At 38.7% G+C, this 13,467-nt stretch overlaps 1 protein-coding gene across 1 annotated transcript; it reads left to right on the top strand.

The window, feature by feature from the left end:
* Positions 1 to 1,006: 1,006 nt before the first annotated feature.
* LOC142166868 (uncharacterized) lies at positions 1,007 to 10,606 on the top strand. The gene is made up of 6 exons (XM_075226460.1): positions 1,007 to 1,624; positions 2,090 to 2,146; positions 2,434 to 2,734; positions 9,229 to 9,395; positions 9,506 to 10,077; positions 10,333 to 10,606. Exons 1-6 carry the CDS (start codon positions 1,007 to 1,009, stop codon positions 10,604 to 10,606), a joined length of 1,989 nt encoding a protein of 662 aa, XP_075082561.1.
* Positions 10,607 to 13,467: the final 2,861 nt, after the last annotated feature.

Genomic DNA, 13,467 nt, shown 5'->3' with positions numbered 1-13,467 from the left:
ACCATGCACGTGGCATGAAGTCCGATCTCGGCCCGATCGGCTAGTGATAGGTTACAAGTACCTTGCTTTATGTTTTGATTATCTAACGAACTTACTGTCAAGAACCAGATAAGGAACCAGTTACATATCCTCAAGACCTTAAGATCGAAAGGTTCTAGCTTGGAATATGCTTCGACTCTTCAGAGTCAGAGGAACAACAGAGGGAACAGATAACTATCACTTCCCGAGGAAACTGTACAAGTCAACTGCCCCGGTTGTAAAGTTACTGCCTGCACACGCTAAAGTACAGAAATAGTGCAGCAGTCAACTTTATGGGAAGTGTCTTTTACCTACCTTGCTTACAACATCCTACTAATGTCGCAAATGCATATTTAACATCAAGGAAGGTAAAACAAATCATGTGTTCACTTAGAGAAATCATCGAAGCTCTCACACGGTCATTGATCATCAAGCAATCAATTCTCAAGTGCATCAAGAACAAAGAACAACACTACTACAGACCAGTTCCCCACAGCAAGTCATTGTATGTCCTTAGTTGAGTTGTAACTTTGTAATAGTTCTTCAATTGTAATTCCTACTTAGCTTGTTTAGAAGTATTTTGTAGGAAACCCTTTGTAAACCTTAAGCCTTTGTGTTAGAGTCTTGGCTAGAGTTAGTCGAGTTGTAAAGTCTTTATAATAGAGTTATTACAAAGTGGCTTGTAATAGAGTATTATAAGTTAGTGAGGGATTAAGAGATTAATTCCTAGGTTGCAGAGGTTATAATCTAAAAGTTGCTTAGTAGTGAAGTTGAAATTCTACAAGGGTAGGTCGTGGTTTTTAATCTCATTGAGCTGGGAATTTTTCACGTAAAAATCCTCTTGTCATCTACTTACTGCAGTGTGCGTGTGTTATAGTGGAACTGATTGGGAACCTGGTTCTCTATAGAGTTTGGTGGACCCTTATATTTTATCAATTGGTATCAGAGCAGGTTCTTTCTATCAGGTTAACACCTAGAAAGGATCCTCATGACTGCTCCTCCAAACTTCGAAGAAGGCCAGTCTACTTACAGACCACCTAGGTTCAATGAAAAGTATTACGGATGGTGGAAAACTAGGATGCACGACTTCATCATGGCTGAAGATTCTGAGCTATGGGATGTCATATGTGACGAACCCTTTGTTCTCACCAAGAATCTTGGCGACCCAACTGTAGCCATTCCCAAGACGAGGAAGGAATTCAATGACGCTGATCGAAAGGCCATAGAAAAGAACTTTCGTGCAAAGAAAATTCTTGTTTGTGGCATTGGTCCTGATAAATATAACAAGATATCGGCATGCCAATCAGCAAAAGAAATCTGGGAGGCTCTTCAGACAGCTCACGAAGGAACAACACAAGTTAAGCAATCCAAGATCGACATGCTCACAACTGAATACGAGCTCTTCAAGATGAAAGATGATGAATCCATCCAAGATATGCACACTCGATTCACCTCCATCATTAATGAGCTTCACTCTCTTGGTGAAACTATTCCAAGAAACAAGCTTGTCAGGAAAATCCTTAGTGTTCTGCCCAGTTCTTGGAAAATCAAAGTGAATGCAATTACAGAGGCGAAGGACTTGCAGATACTGACCATAGATGAACTTGTTGGCAATCTGAAAACATATGAAATGAAGAAGAAGAAGAAGAAGAAGAAGAAGAAGAAGAAGAAGAAGAAGAAGAAGAAGAAGAAGAAGAAGAAGAAGAAGAAGAAGAAGAAGAAGAATGAAATAAGAGAACCCAAAAGGGAGAAGAACCTAGTCCTCAAGACAGACATCAATGATTCAAGTGGTGAGGATGGTGATATGTCTTACTTGACAAGAAGATTCTAGAAGATGGTTCGCAGGAATGGAGGCATTCCAAAAAGGGGAAGTTCTAGCAAGCCAAAAAATTAGGACCTTTGTCATAAATGTGGCAAGCCAGGACACTTCATCAAGGAGTGCCCTCTCTTAAAGCAAGATCAGTACAAAAACAACTTTGACAAAGCAGCCAAGAGAAACCCAGTTCCTGATAAATGCTTCAAGAGAAAGAATGTCGCTGACAATGTTGTAAATCAAGCTCTTGCTGCATAGGGAGACTCCTCCAGCGAATCTGAAGAAGAAAATGATCATGGTGATAGTTCAATGATGGTAGTGGAAAGTGAAGCAACTGAGTATAACTCAATATTTGCCTTGATGGCTTAATCTGATGATGATGATGATGATGATGATGATGATGATGACGACGATGATGAGGTAAATTTTTCGGATGTTCAGAGAAATCTGAAATATTATTCTCCTAAAAAATCATGTCTTTGGCAAATGTGTTAATTCATGCTTATCACAGTATTATAAATGATAAAAATCCTTTAACTGTGGAGTTAGGAAAAGCATAACAAACCATAGATGACTTAGTAATCGTTGTTGTTGATTTAAAGGAAACAATTGAGAACCTGAAGAAAGAGAAGGATGCCTTAGATGAAAAAATTGCACATATAGAACATGAAAGAGATGATCTAATGGTCGATGTGGTAGACCTAAAAGAGACCTTTGAGTGTGTAAGAAAGGAAAAAGAAATCTTAGCTGAGAGAGTTGCTAACATTGAGCATGAGAGAGATGACCTATTAGTGATGGTAGTGGACTTGAAGGAAACAATTAGAGAACCTAAAATAGAGAGTAGGCCTGAAAATTCTCAAAAGGTAAAGGCAATTGCAAGCAAGGCACACATTAATCTTGAAAGTGAGTTAAATTCAGTGAAGTCTAGTCTATGTGTTGAGCTTGAGAAAACAACCAACTTCATGAAGAACTAGGAAGAGTGAAGAGTGAAGAGTGATCTTGAAAAATCACTCAAGTGGAACTGGTCCTCTGATGCTATCACTGCCATGTACACCAACAATGGGGGAAACAGGCAGGGGATTTGGTTCGAAAAGGAAAAGATTCCCTACAACCCTCATAGCGAGTACTTTACTGTACCTGATAATTGGCTTTGCACTTACTGTGGCAACACTGGGCACTTTTGTCACGCCCCATAACCGAGGAACGCGACCGGTACTCAACCGAGTGAACTCAGTCGAGCAAGCCTACGTTACATCAACCTTTTAACATAACTCATGCATGATTTATCAAAACATAATTAGATCATGACTTTCTTATTGAATACATTTGGCTCAATGGCCCATAAATTTTTATTTTTTTTTTCTTTTTCACTCGTGATGGGTACATAGCTTCATAAATATCCGTGAACATAAATACATGACGAAACTCAAAACTTAAGTACATGACCCACAGTGTACATAGAGCTTCTATGACAATAGATACCTAAGTACATAATACCAACTAGACTCGAGTGTCAACTGGAATTGTAGCAGGCTCACCATAATCTGATGCACAGAAGATCCCTACCAAAGATCCATATCATCCTGTAGAAGTATACATGCATCCATTAAAAGATGCAGCACCCCCGGCAAAAAGGATGTTAGTACTGTCGAATAGTACTAGTATGTATAACTAAACACCCTCTCAATATAACAATTAATATTACAAGGAGGAATAATCACAAAATCAATGAAAGTCTCGAACAATACCAAAACATCAAGTAGGTTGAAATATCAAGCCTTATTATACTTGCTTCATTCTAAACTTATTTTAGGGTCAACTAAGCCATATGATCTATACGCGGAACACATAATATAAAGTAATTGAAACAACATGTACAAATAAGGCCAATGAAAATGGCTCATAATGTCTGCGTTGACAATGCGTCTTACTTGACCGTCCATATCCCTCTCTTATCTTACCCCTATGCATTTCATAGACCATCCCTAGTGTTCATATATTATATTATACACCTATGTATTTCATAGACCGTTCATAGGATTCTATATACAATACACCTATATGTTTAATAGACCGTTCATAGGATTCACATATACCATACGATACACTTGTGCGTTTCATAGACCGTTCACAGTGTTTACTTACACAATATACCATTCTTGACAATTGGTGCAAGATTGGATGATTATAATGTTAGGTTCCCTCCTTCTCTTTCTAAAATGCACTTACCTCTCTCTAAAACCCTTAGAAAAATACCCCAAAATAAGCCCCAAAGGCTATTTATCAAAATGGGGTCGGGTTATAAAAATAAAAAATTTAACCCTCCGAAAGTAGGTCTGCGGTCGCATAATGGACCGCAGAATGAGTATGCGGGTTGCAAAATGAACCGCAAAACCGACGCCCAGAAATGGGATTCACTGGACAGGTCTGCGCCCATTTTGCGGTCGCATAACTACTTCTGCGATCGCATAATGGTTTTGTGATCGCAGAATTGGTCGCAGAATCGCATTTTTCTAGCCTTTGGTAATTTGGTCATAACATCTTGTAGGAATATCCAAATGACGAACGGTTTGAAGAGTTGGAAACTAGACTCAAAGGGATTTAATTTGATAGGTAATAAATCATATAACTCTTCATATAAAGAGAGGTATGCTAGTTTGAAGTTAGGTCTTGTGCGAACTCACTTGAAACTTTATTCTATCATGAAATTTTCAACTTGCCTTAGCCTTGGGGCTCTTCTTAGACCATAAACCAGTCTTAGTTCACTTCATACATATATTATCAAGATCAATTGATATCATTCTTATAATATCCCTTGTCTGCACATAAAATAATATAATTAGCGCACATAAACTTTCTTACTAGCTCAAGTACTTCGAAATTTTCTGGGGTGTTATATTCTCCCCCACTTAAGAACATTCGTCCTCGAATGTTTTACAAGTCCCTTCTAAGAATAGAGTTACCATCATTTTACCTCCAACCGTTATACATAGGCACTTATGACTACATGGGTCTTATACTTCCTATCCAAAATCTCAACTTACTTAAGGCCCTTAAAAATTTGGCTATCTTTACAAATTCTTAAAAATTTTGGCAGAGTTTCCCCTGTAACTAGGCCTATCCACCTGTCAGAGAATCCCAGAAATCAATCCTAAACAACATATAGATAATACCACTTTGCACCATATATATGAAATCAACAACTGTACCACTTTGCACCATATATATATGAAATCAACAACTATGACTCTCGAGGCCAACTTTATGATCTTTCTTACCTTTGGTCGTATCATTGGCTTTTTCTTCGTCCATTACGAGGACAATTGGGTTCCGCATATATTATGACTGTCATGTGTGTCATTCCTTTAATCCTTATGCCTTTCGCATTTCGTAGCACGATGTTCTACATTCCTTGTTATTAACAAGGGAACTCTGAGACTAACTTGGAACAATAACGCACGATCGAGGATAGAAGAAGAGAAACATTTCCTAAATATCGTTGTAGCCTCCCTTTTATAAGTGTGGCCGGCAACACACCGATAAGAGGGAATCTACTAACACAGCTCCATGACACCTTAGGACTCCTTAACCATGCTCTGATACTAAGTTTGTCACGCCCCAAAATCAAGGAGCGCGACCGGCGCTCAACCGAGTGAACCCAGTTGAGCAAGCCTACGTTACATCAACCTCTCATCATCACTCATGCATGATTTATCAAAACATAATTAGAACATGACTTTCATATTGAATACATTTGGCTCAATGGCCCATAAATTTTTATTTTATTTTTTATTTTTCACTCGTGATGGGTACATAGCTTCATAAATATCCGTGAACATAAATACATGACGAAACTCAAAACTTAAGTACATGACCCACAATGTACATGGAGCTTCTATGACAATAGATACCTAGGTACATAATACCAACTAGACTCGAGTGCCCATTGGAATTGTAGCAGGCTTACCATAATCTGATGCACAGAAGATCCCTACCAAAGATCCATATCATCCTATAGAAGTATATATGCATCCATTAAAACATGCAGCGCTCCGGGAAAAAGGGACGTTAGTACTGTCGAATAGTACTAATATGTATAACTAAACACCCTCTCAATAGAACAATTAATATTACAAGGAAGAATAATCACAAAATCAATGAAAGTCTCGAACAATGCCAAAACATCAAGTAGGTTGAAATATCAAGCCTTATTATACTTGCATCATTCTAAACTTCTTTAAGGGTCAACTAAGCCATATGATCTATACGCGGAACACATAATATAATGTAATTGAAATAACATGTACAAACAAGGCCAATGAAAATGGCTCATAATGTCTGCGTTGACAATGCGTCTTACTTGACCGTCCATATCCCTCTCTTATCTTACCCCTATGCATTTCATAGACCGTCCCTAGTGTTCACATATCATATTATACACCTATGCATTTCATAGACCGTTCATAGGATTCCATACACAATACACCTATATGTTTCATAGACCGTTCATAGGATTCACATATACCATACGATACACCTGTGCGTTTCATAGACCGTTCACAGTGTTTACTTACACAATACACCTATGCGTTTCATAGACCGTTCATAGACCATTCACAGTGTTTACTTACACAATACACCTGTGTGTTTCATAGACCGTTCACAGTGTTTACTTACACAATACACCTGTGCATTTCATAAACCGTTCACAGTGTTTACTTACACAATACACCTGTGCATTTCATAGACTGTTCACAGTGTTTACTTATACAATACACCTGTGCGTTTCATAGACCGTTCACATTGTTTACTTACACAATACACCTGTGCATTTCATAGACCGTTCACAGGATTTGATAACATAATATACCTATGTGTTTCATAGACCGTCCATAGGATTTCATAACACGATATACCTATGTGTTTCATAGACCGTCCATAGGGTTCATAACACATCATTATACATATAACCATGTATAAACTCAAAGCGACATGATTAATATTACATTAAGGTCGTAAGTTTCCGGATCATTGGAACACTTCATTTTCATGCCCATCATGGAGAAACATAGTACATTACATTAGCACATGCATGGTGAATCAATAAGTCAATTTCAATGGCACATAAGCCCAATTTCCTTTCTTAAGGTTCATCATCATTTAGCATAGGACATCTCCCTTCCATCTCGTTATTCACTCACTTGACATCTTGAGGTCATTAGCTAAGTTTATGATTCTTGAAGACTTAATATCGAAGTCATTTACATACATCATTTCAGAAGCATACAACTATAGTTGAAACCATTGGGACATAAAACACCTCATAATTCTCATTTAGGCGAACAACCACATTTCATATTCATACTATCACTTCATTAGTACTTTCAATTACATACAATATCATTATTTCACTGGTTCCCTTTTTGCCGTACATATTATTCTTCATTCATGGCACGGTGGCCGTATCTTATATTCCATACTTTCATTTCATTACTTTCAATACTCATCATCAAGATTTCACACATCATTTCATTTCATTGGCTCTATTGGCCACAATCAAAACTTTCATTATTGGCACGGTGTCTACACTTTATATTCCCAACTCACTACTTTCACTTTCAAGCATCTTTATAAATTATCGACAACAAATAATCTCAAATCACAACTTTTAGTACACCTATGAGCAGATAAGAGTCTTATGTACATTGAGGCTTCTTACACAATTTGGCATAATAGCCTTCACTTGAAACGCTACTTGGATTCATAATATTTTTATACCCAACTCATGCTTTGAACACATTCCCGAAGGATAACATCATATGATAAGAGTATCCAAAATACATTTGAATATATACCTTTCAACACAAAGCTTATTTGGAATAATTGATTTATAAAGAATAACTCGGGACTTACAAGAGCATCATGGAATTCAATTCTATGAAAGAAGTTTAGCCAACATACCTCGCTTTGAGCTTTTCTTAAATTACTACAACGTTCCGGAAATTCTTGCAATCCCAATCTATTTTGAGACATAACAAAATTGAACCATAATTAGGAAGATATTCATGGACTCAGCTCATTTGAGCATTTTATCAAACACTAGGTGTGCAAATTTAACTACAAGGTTCTTCTACAAGATTTCCTTCACTCCACAGCCCAATCTTTACTTATTTGAGCTCAACAATATTCCTACAAACCTTATTAGTACAAGCATGTATAAATTATGCTCTTATACCCAAGAATCATACTCCAAATCAACTATCTTTTACCCAAATTCAAAATTGGAAACTTGGGTATGGAACCTTACCTCTTAGATGAAGATCTTGTGATTAGCTTCCTTGATTCTTGAAGATTGGTGCAAGATTGGATGATTATAATGTTAGGTTCCCTCATTATCTCTCTAAAATGCTCTTACCTCTCTCTCTAAAACCCTCAGAAAAACACTCCAAAATAAGCCCCAAAGGCTATTTATCAAAATGGGGTCGGGTTATGAAAATAGAAAAATTAACCCTCCGAAAGTAGGTCTGCGGTCGCATAATGGACCGCAGAATGGGTATGCGGGTCGCAAAATGCACCGCAAAATCGATGCCCAGAAATGGGCCTCACTGGACAGGTCTGCGACCATTTTGCGGTCGCATAACTACTTCTGCGATCGCATAATGGTTCTGCGATCGCAGAATTGGTCACAGAATCGCATATTTTCAGCCTTTGGTAATTTAGTCATAACTTCTTGTAAGAATATCAAAATGATGAACGGTTTGATGAGTTGGAAACTAGACTCAAAGGGCTTTAATTGTATAGGTAATACACCATATAACTCTTCATATCAAGAGAGTTATGATCATTTGAAGTTAGGTCTTGTGCGAACTCACTTGAAACTTTATTCTATCATGAAATTTTCAACTTGCCTTGTCTTTGGGGCTCTTCTTAGACCATAAACCATTCTTAATGCACTTAATACATATATTATCAAGATCAATTGATATCATTCTTATAATTTCCCTTGTCTGCACATAAAATAATATAATTAGCGCATATCAACTTTCTTACTAGCGCTCAAGTACTTCAAAATTTTTCGGGGTGTTACAACTTTAAAGAAAACTATAAGGCCAGATTTCAGTCACAGTATAAAAACAAAGTTTTCGCTGATAAATTAACTAATGGTAGAGAACCTGGTCCCTCATATAAAAAAAATGCATGATGCCTGCTTGGACCAGAAGATCCCTCATTCACCCCTTTCCTCATTACAAGGGACCCAAACTCGTTTGGGTTCCTAAGTCTAACTCCTGATTTTCTTGTGCAGGGAATAGTGAAAGGAAGCAGCCTACAATGGTACATGGATAGTGGCTGCTCAAAGCACATGACTGGAAGTACAAATGATTTCCTTTCACTTAAAGCCCTGCAAGGAGGAAGTGTATGCTTTGGAAATGGCAACAAAGGATACATTCTAGGAGTTGGAAGGATTGGGAAGTCTGTCTCACACTCAATCGAAAATGTGTACTACGTGAACGGGTTGAAGTATAGCTTGCTAAGTGTTTCCCAAGTCTGTAACAAGGGAAACAAGGTGGAATTTGTGTCAAAAATATGTACAGTCACAAACCTAGTGACTGGTGAGGTGGTGCTAGTAGCAAAAAGATACAAAATATATATGTTGTTGATTTTGAGTCTCTGTAGAATGGTGATCTCAATTATCTAAGTGCTATTGATAATGATGTTGAATTATGGCATAGGAGGCTGGGTCATGCAAGCTTCACGTTGCTGAACAAATTGGTTAGGAAAGACCTGGTTCGTGGTCTGCCCAAGTCAAGTTTCAAGGATCACAAAGTGTGTGATGCATGTATAAAAGGCAAGCAAGTCAGATCCTCATTCAAGCCCAAAAAGGAAGTCAGTACTTCAAGGTCACTTGATCTTCTTCACATGGATCTATGTAGACCCATGAGGGTGGCAAGCAGGGGAGGAAAGAAATATATCTTTGTTATAGTTGACGATTACACCAGATTCACCTGGACTCTGTTTCTCAGAACCAAGGATAAAACCTTTGAAGTGTTTGTTGCCTTCGTCAAAAGGATTCAAGTGAAGATGGGTAATAATGTAGCTTGCTTCAGGTCTGATCATGGGACAGAGTTCGACAATGCCAAATTTGATGAGTTCTGTACTGAAAATGGTATCACTCATAGTTTTTTGGCTCCAAGAAATGGTGTTGTGGAGAGGAAAAATAGAACTCTTGAAAACATGGCAAGGACACTGTTGATTGACAGTGGGATCGCAAAGAATTTCTAGGCAGAAGCAGTCAATACTGCTTGCTACTTGGTGAACAGGTGCATGATCAGGTCCCTTCTGAACAAAACTCCATATGAACTGCTGAATGGAAGGAAGCCCAAGCTGACACATCTAAGGACTTTTGGGTGTAAATGTTTTGTCCTCAACAATGGAAAGGAAGCTCTTGGAAAATTCGATGCCAAAAGTGATGAAGGAATCTTTCTGGGATACTCATTCCAAAGAAAAGCTTACAAAGTATACAACAAAAAGACTCAATGTGTTGAAGAGAGTATACATGTGATCTTTGATGAATCTCACCTCCCCTATAAGAAGGACAGACGTGTTGACCAAGATGGAGAATCTTTATCTGTTCCAGGTGAAGTTAATGACATGGCAAATGGAAAGGCAGACATGATGAGTAATGTCAAGGAATCCAGTGAAGATGATGCAAATACATCTCCATCCATTGGAGAGGAACCTGGTCCCACGATCACAACATCTGAAGCTGAAAATTGAGTTGTTGATGCAGTCCAAGGTACTCCACTTGCTAAAGTAAGAAGCGGCCAAGAACCTCAGTTAATTTTACCTGGGTCCCCTACAAATGAGATTCAGGTACCAAACTGGAAGCACAATAGTTCACATCCTCTTGACAACATAATCACCCCTATTGACTCAGGTGTTCAAACCAGATCAAAAGCTAGAAATTCACTTGCCTTTTCAGCCTTTCTTTCTCAAATAGAGCCCAAAACATCAAAGAAGCGTTGAAAGATGCAGACTGGATCACAGCCATGCAAGAGGAGCTGCATTAATTTGAAAGAAACAAGGTATGGCACTTGGTGCCTCGACCTGCAGATCGAACTATCATAGGAATCGGGTGGGTATTCAGGAACAAACTTGATGAGTTTGGAAATACAACAAGAAACAATGTAAGGCTTGTAGTTCAAGGCTACAACCAGAAAGAAGGGATTGATTATGATGAAACATTTGCTCCAATTGCTCGAATGGAAGCCATTAGAATTCTTATTGCCTTTGCATCTCATATGGAGTTCACACTGTTCCAAATGGATGTCAAAAGTGCATTTCTAAATGGCTATCTAAAAGAAGAATTCTATGTCAAGCAGCCTCCTGGTTTTGAAAGTCATGAGCATCTTGAGCATGTGTTCAAACTGGACAAGGCATTGTACGGGCGAAAGAAGGCTCCCCGGGATTGGTATGAAAGGTTGTCAAAATTCCTTCTAGAAAATAGATTTACAAGAGGAAAAATTGACAACACTCTTTTTCTGAAGAAACGAGGGAGGAACCTGCTCATTATTCAGGTATATGTTGATGATATCATCTTTGAATCCACATTTGACTCTCTTTGTGAGGAATTTGCAAAACTCATGGGGAGTGAGTTCGCGAAGAGTATGATGGGAGAATTAAATTTCTTTCTAGGACTTCAAGTGAAGCAATATCAGAAGGGAACATTGATAAGTCAGTAGAAGTACATCAAGGAATTGTTGAAAAGGTTTGACATGGAAGAATCAAAAATCATCGACACCCCTATTGCCACAGCTACCCGTCTAGACATAGATGAACCTGGTTCCCCTATAAATCAGATCTTATATAGAGGGATCATAAGGTCACTCTTGTATCTCACTACAAGTAGACCAGACATTGTGTTTAGCATGGGCCTTTGTGAAAGGTTTCAATCCAATCCAAAGGAATCTCATCTGAAGGCTGCAAGGAGAATATTGAGATATCTCAAAGGAACGCAGGACCTAGTTCTCTACCATCCCTCACGTGACAGCTTTGATCTTATTGAGTATGCTGATGCTGATTATACAGGATATCTGGTGGACAGGAAAAGCACGTCTGGAATGGCACATTTCCTGGGTTCTTGCCTAATCTCGTGAGGTACAAGGAAGCAAAACCCAGTGGCACTCTCAACTGCAGAAGCAGAATATGTAGCAGTTGCTTCTTCTTGTGCTCAATCGATGTGGATCAAGCAGCAGCTGGAAGACTTTGGAGTGTTCTCAGATTGTGTGCCTCTCTTATGCGACAATACAAGTGCACTCAATATGGCCAAAAATCCAATCCAACATTAGAGAACCAAGCACATTGACGTGCGTCACTACTTCCTCAGAGACGATGTTGAAAAGGGGCTCATTTGCATGAAATTCTACAGCACAAAAGATCCGATAGCAGACATATTTACCAAGGCCTTGAGTAGAGAACATTTTGAAAGAAATCATCTGGCACTGGGATTAATAAAGCAGAACTGAGAACCTGGTCCCTCGATGATTGGCTATGAAAGACATGTTCAGGTAAAATTAGCTAAAAAGTGTTTTCTGGCAAAGTCTAACTCATCTCTATACCGTTACAGGTAGACAGGCATGATGATTACAGAGCAAATAGGTTGTTGATGCAGTATGAGCTGGTAAAAAGGGCAAAGCTTACAGATGCAAGATTAGTCAGGGAACCTGGTTCTCCTGACACAGGTTAGTAGTTTCGTTGTTCTCTCATGCACAATTTTGAATAGTTAAACAAGTGCCACATCATCAGTGCGTCGGTTTCTTTTCCTTGCATCTTGTGAACACAAACGTTTCACCCGTTAATAATCGACCCGACTCCCAAAACTTCTGCCCTTTCTTAACCGGTCCCTCATCCATCATAAATACATATATCACTGTCACAACCCCTCCCATCAAATTTCAAAACCCTATTCTCCTGCCTCTCTTCAAACTGCCAAATCTCTTCTCTTCTTCTCACCATGGTCGAAAATCAAACAACCTCGAGTGTTCCAAGTGACATCTCTATTGAGTCCTCACCTGTTGAAACACCGATATTAAACTCCTCACCCTACACCACTGCTAACCAAAACCCTAGGACAGTGTCACCCCCACATTCTTTCTCCTCTCCTACCCACTCGAGTTCTGGTTCTCATAGGAGTCGCAAAATCTTGACTCCCAAATGATTTGTAGCCCAGAGCCATTCTCCTACTTCGCTGAAAAAAGGGGATGAACAGAGCATTGCTGACAAAGAAGAAGATTAGGAAATTTCAAGTTTGCCTATGAAAAAAGGGTCAAAGGTAGATCAAACTGATACTTCCGAGAAGTTTGACTCAACAAAGACTGCTCCTGCTCTTATGTACATAGGTAACACTCCTTCCTCTACTATGTTTTCCATGGATGTACAAGAGAAATAGGCAATAGAGAACATACTGTCTATAGCTCATGAAAGGGTTGTTATAGAAGGAGGTGATGATGGTGTTGGGACTCAGGGGGAAGAGTCTAAGACTATGAAATAGGGTAGAGAGATTGTGCCTGTTGAACAATCGGCACATGACAATACTACTGGGGTCCCAAATGACGGACTTGATCCCTCCTTAGAGGATA

The sequence above is a fragment of the Nicotiana tabacum genome, chromosome 2 (genome assembly GCF_000715075.1).
Source record: "Nicotiana tabacum cultivar K326 chromosome 2, ASM71507v2, whole genome shotgun sequence".
Taxonomy (NCBI): Eukaryota; Viridiplantae; Streptophyta; class Magnoliopsida; order Solanales; family Solanaceae; genus Nicotiana; species Nicotiana tabacum.
Note: the sequence above shows the minus strand (reverse complement) of the source record. Positions and strands in the feature narration are given on the sequence as shown.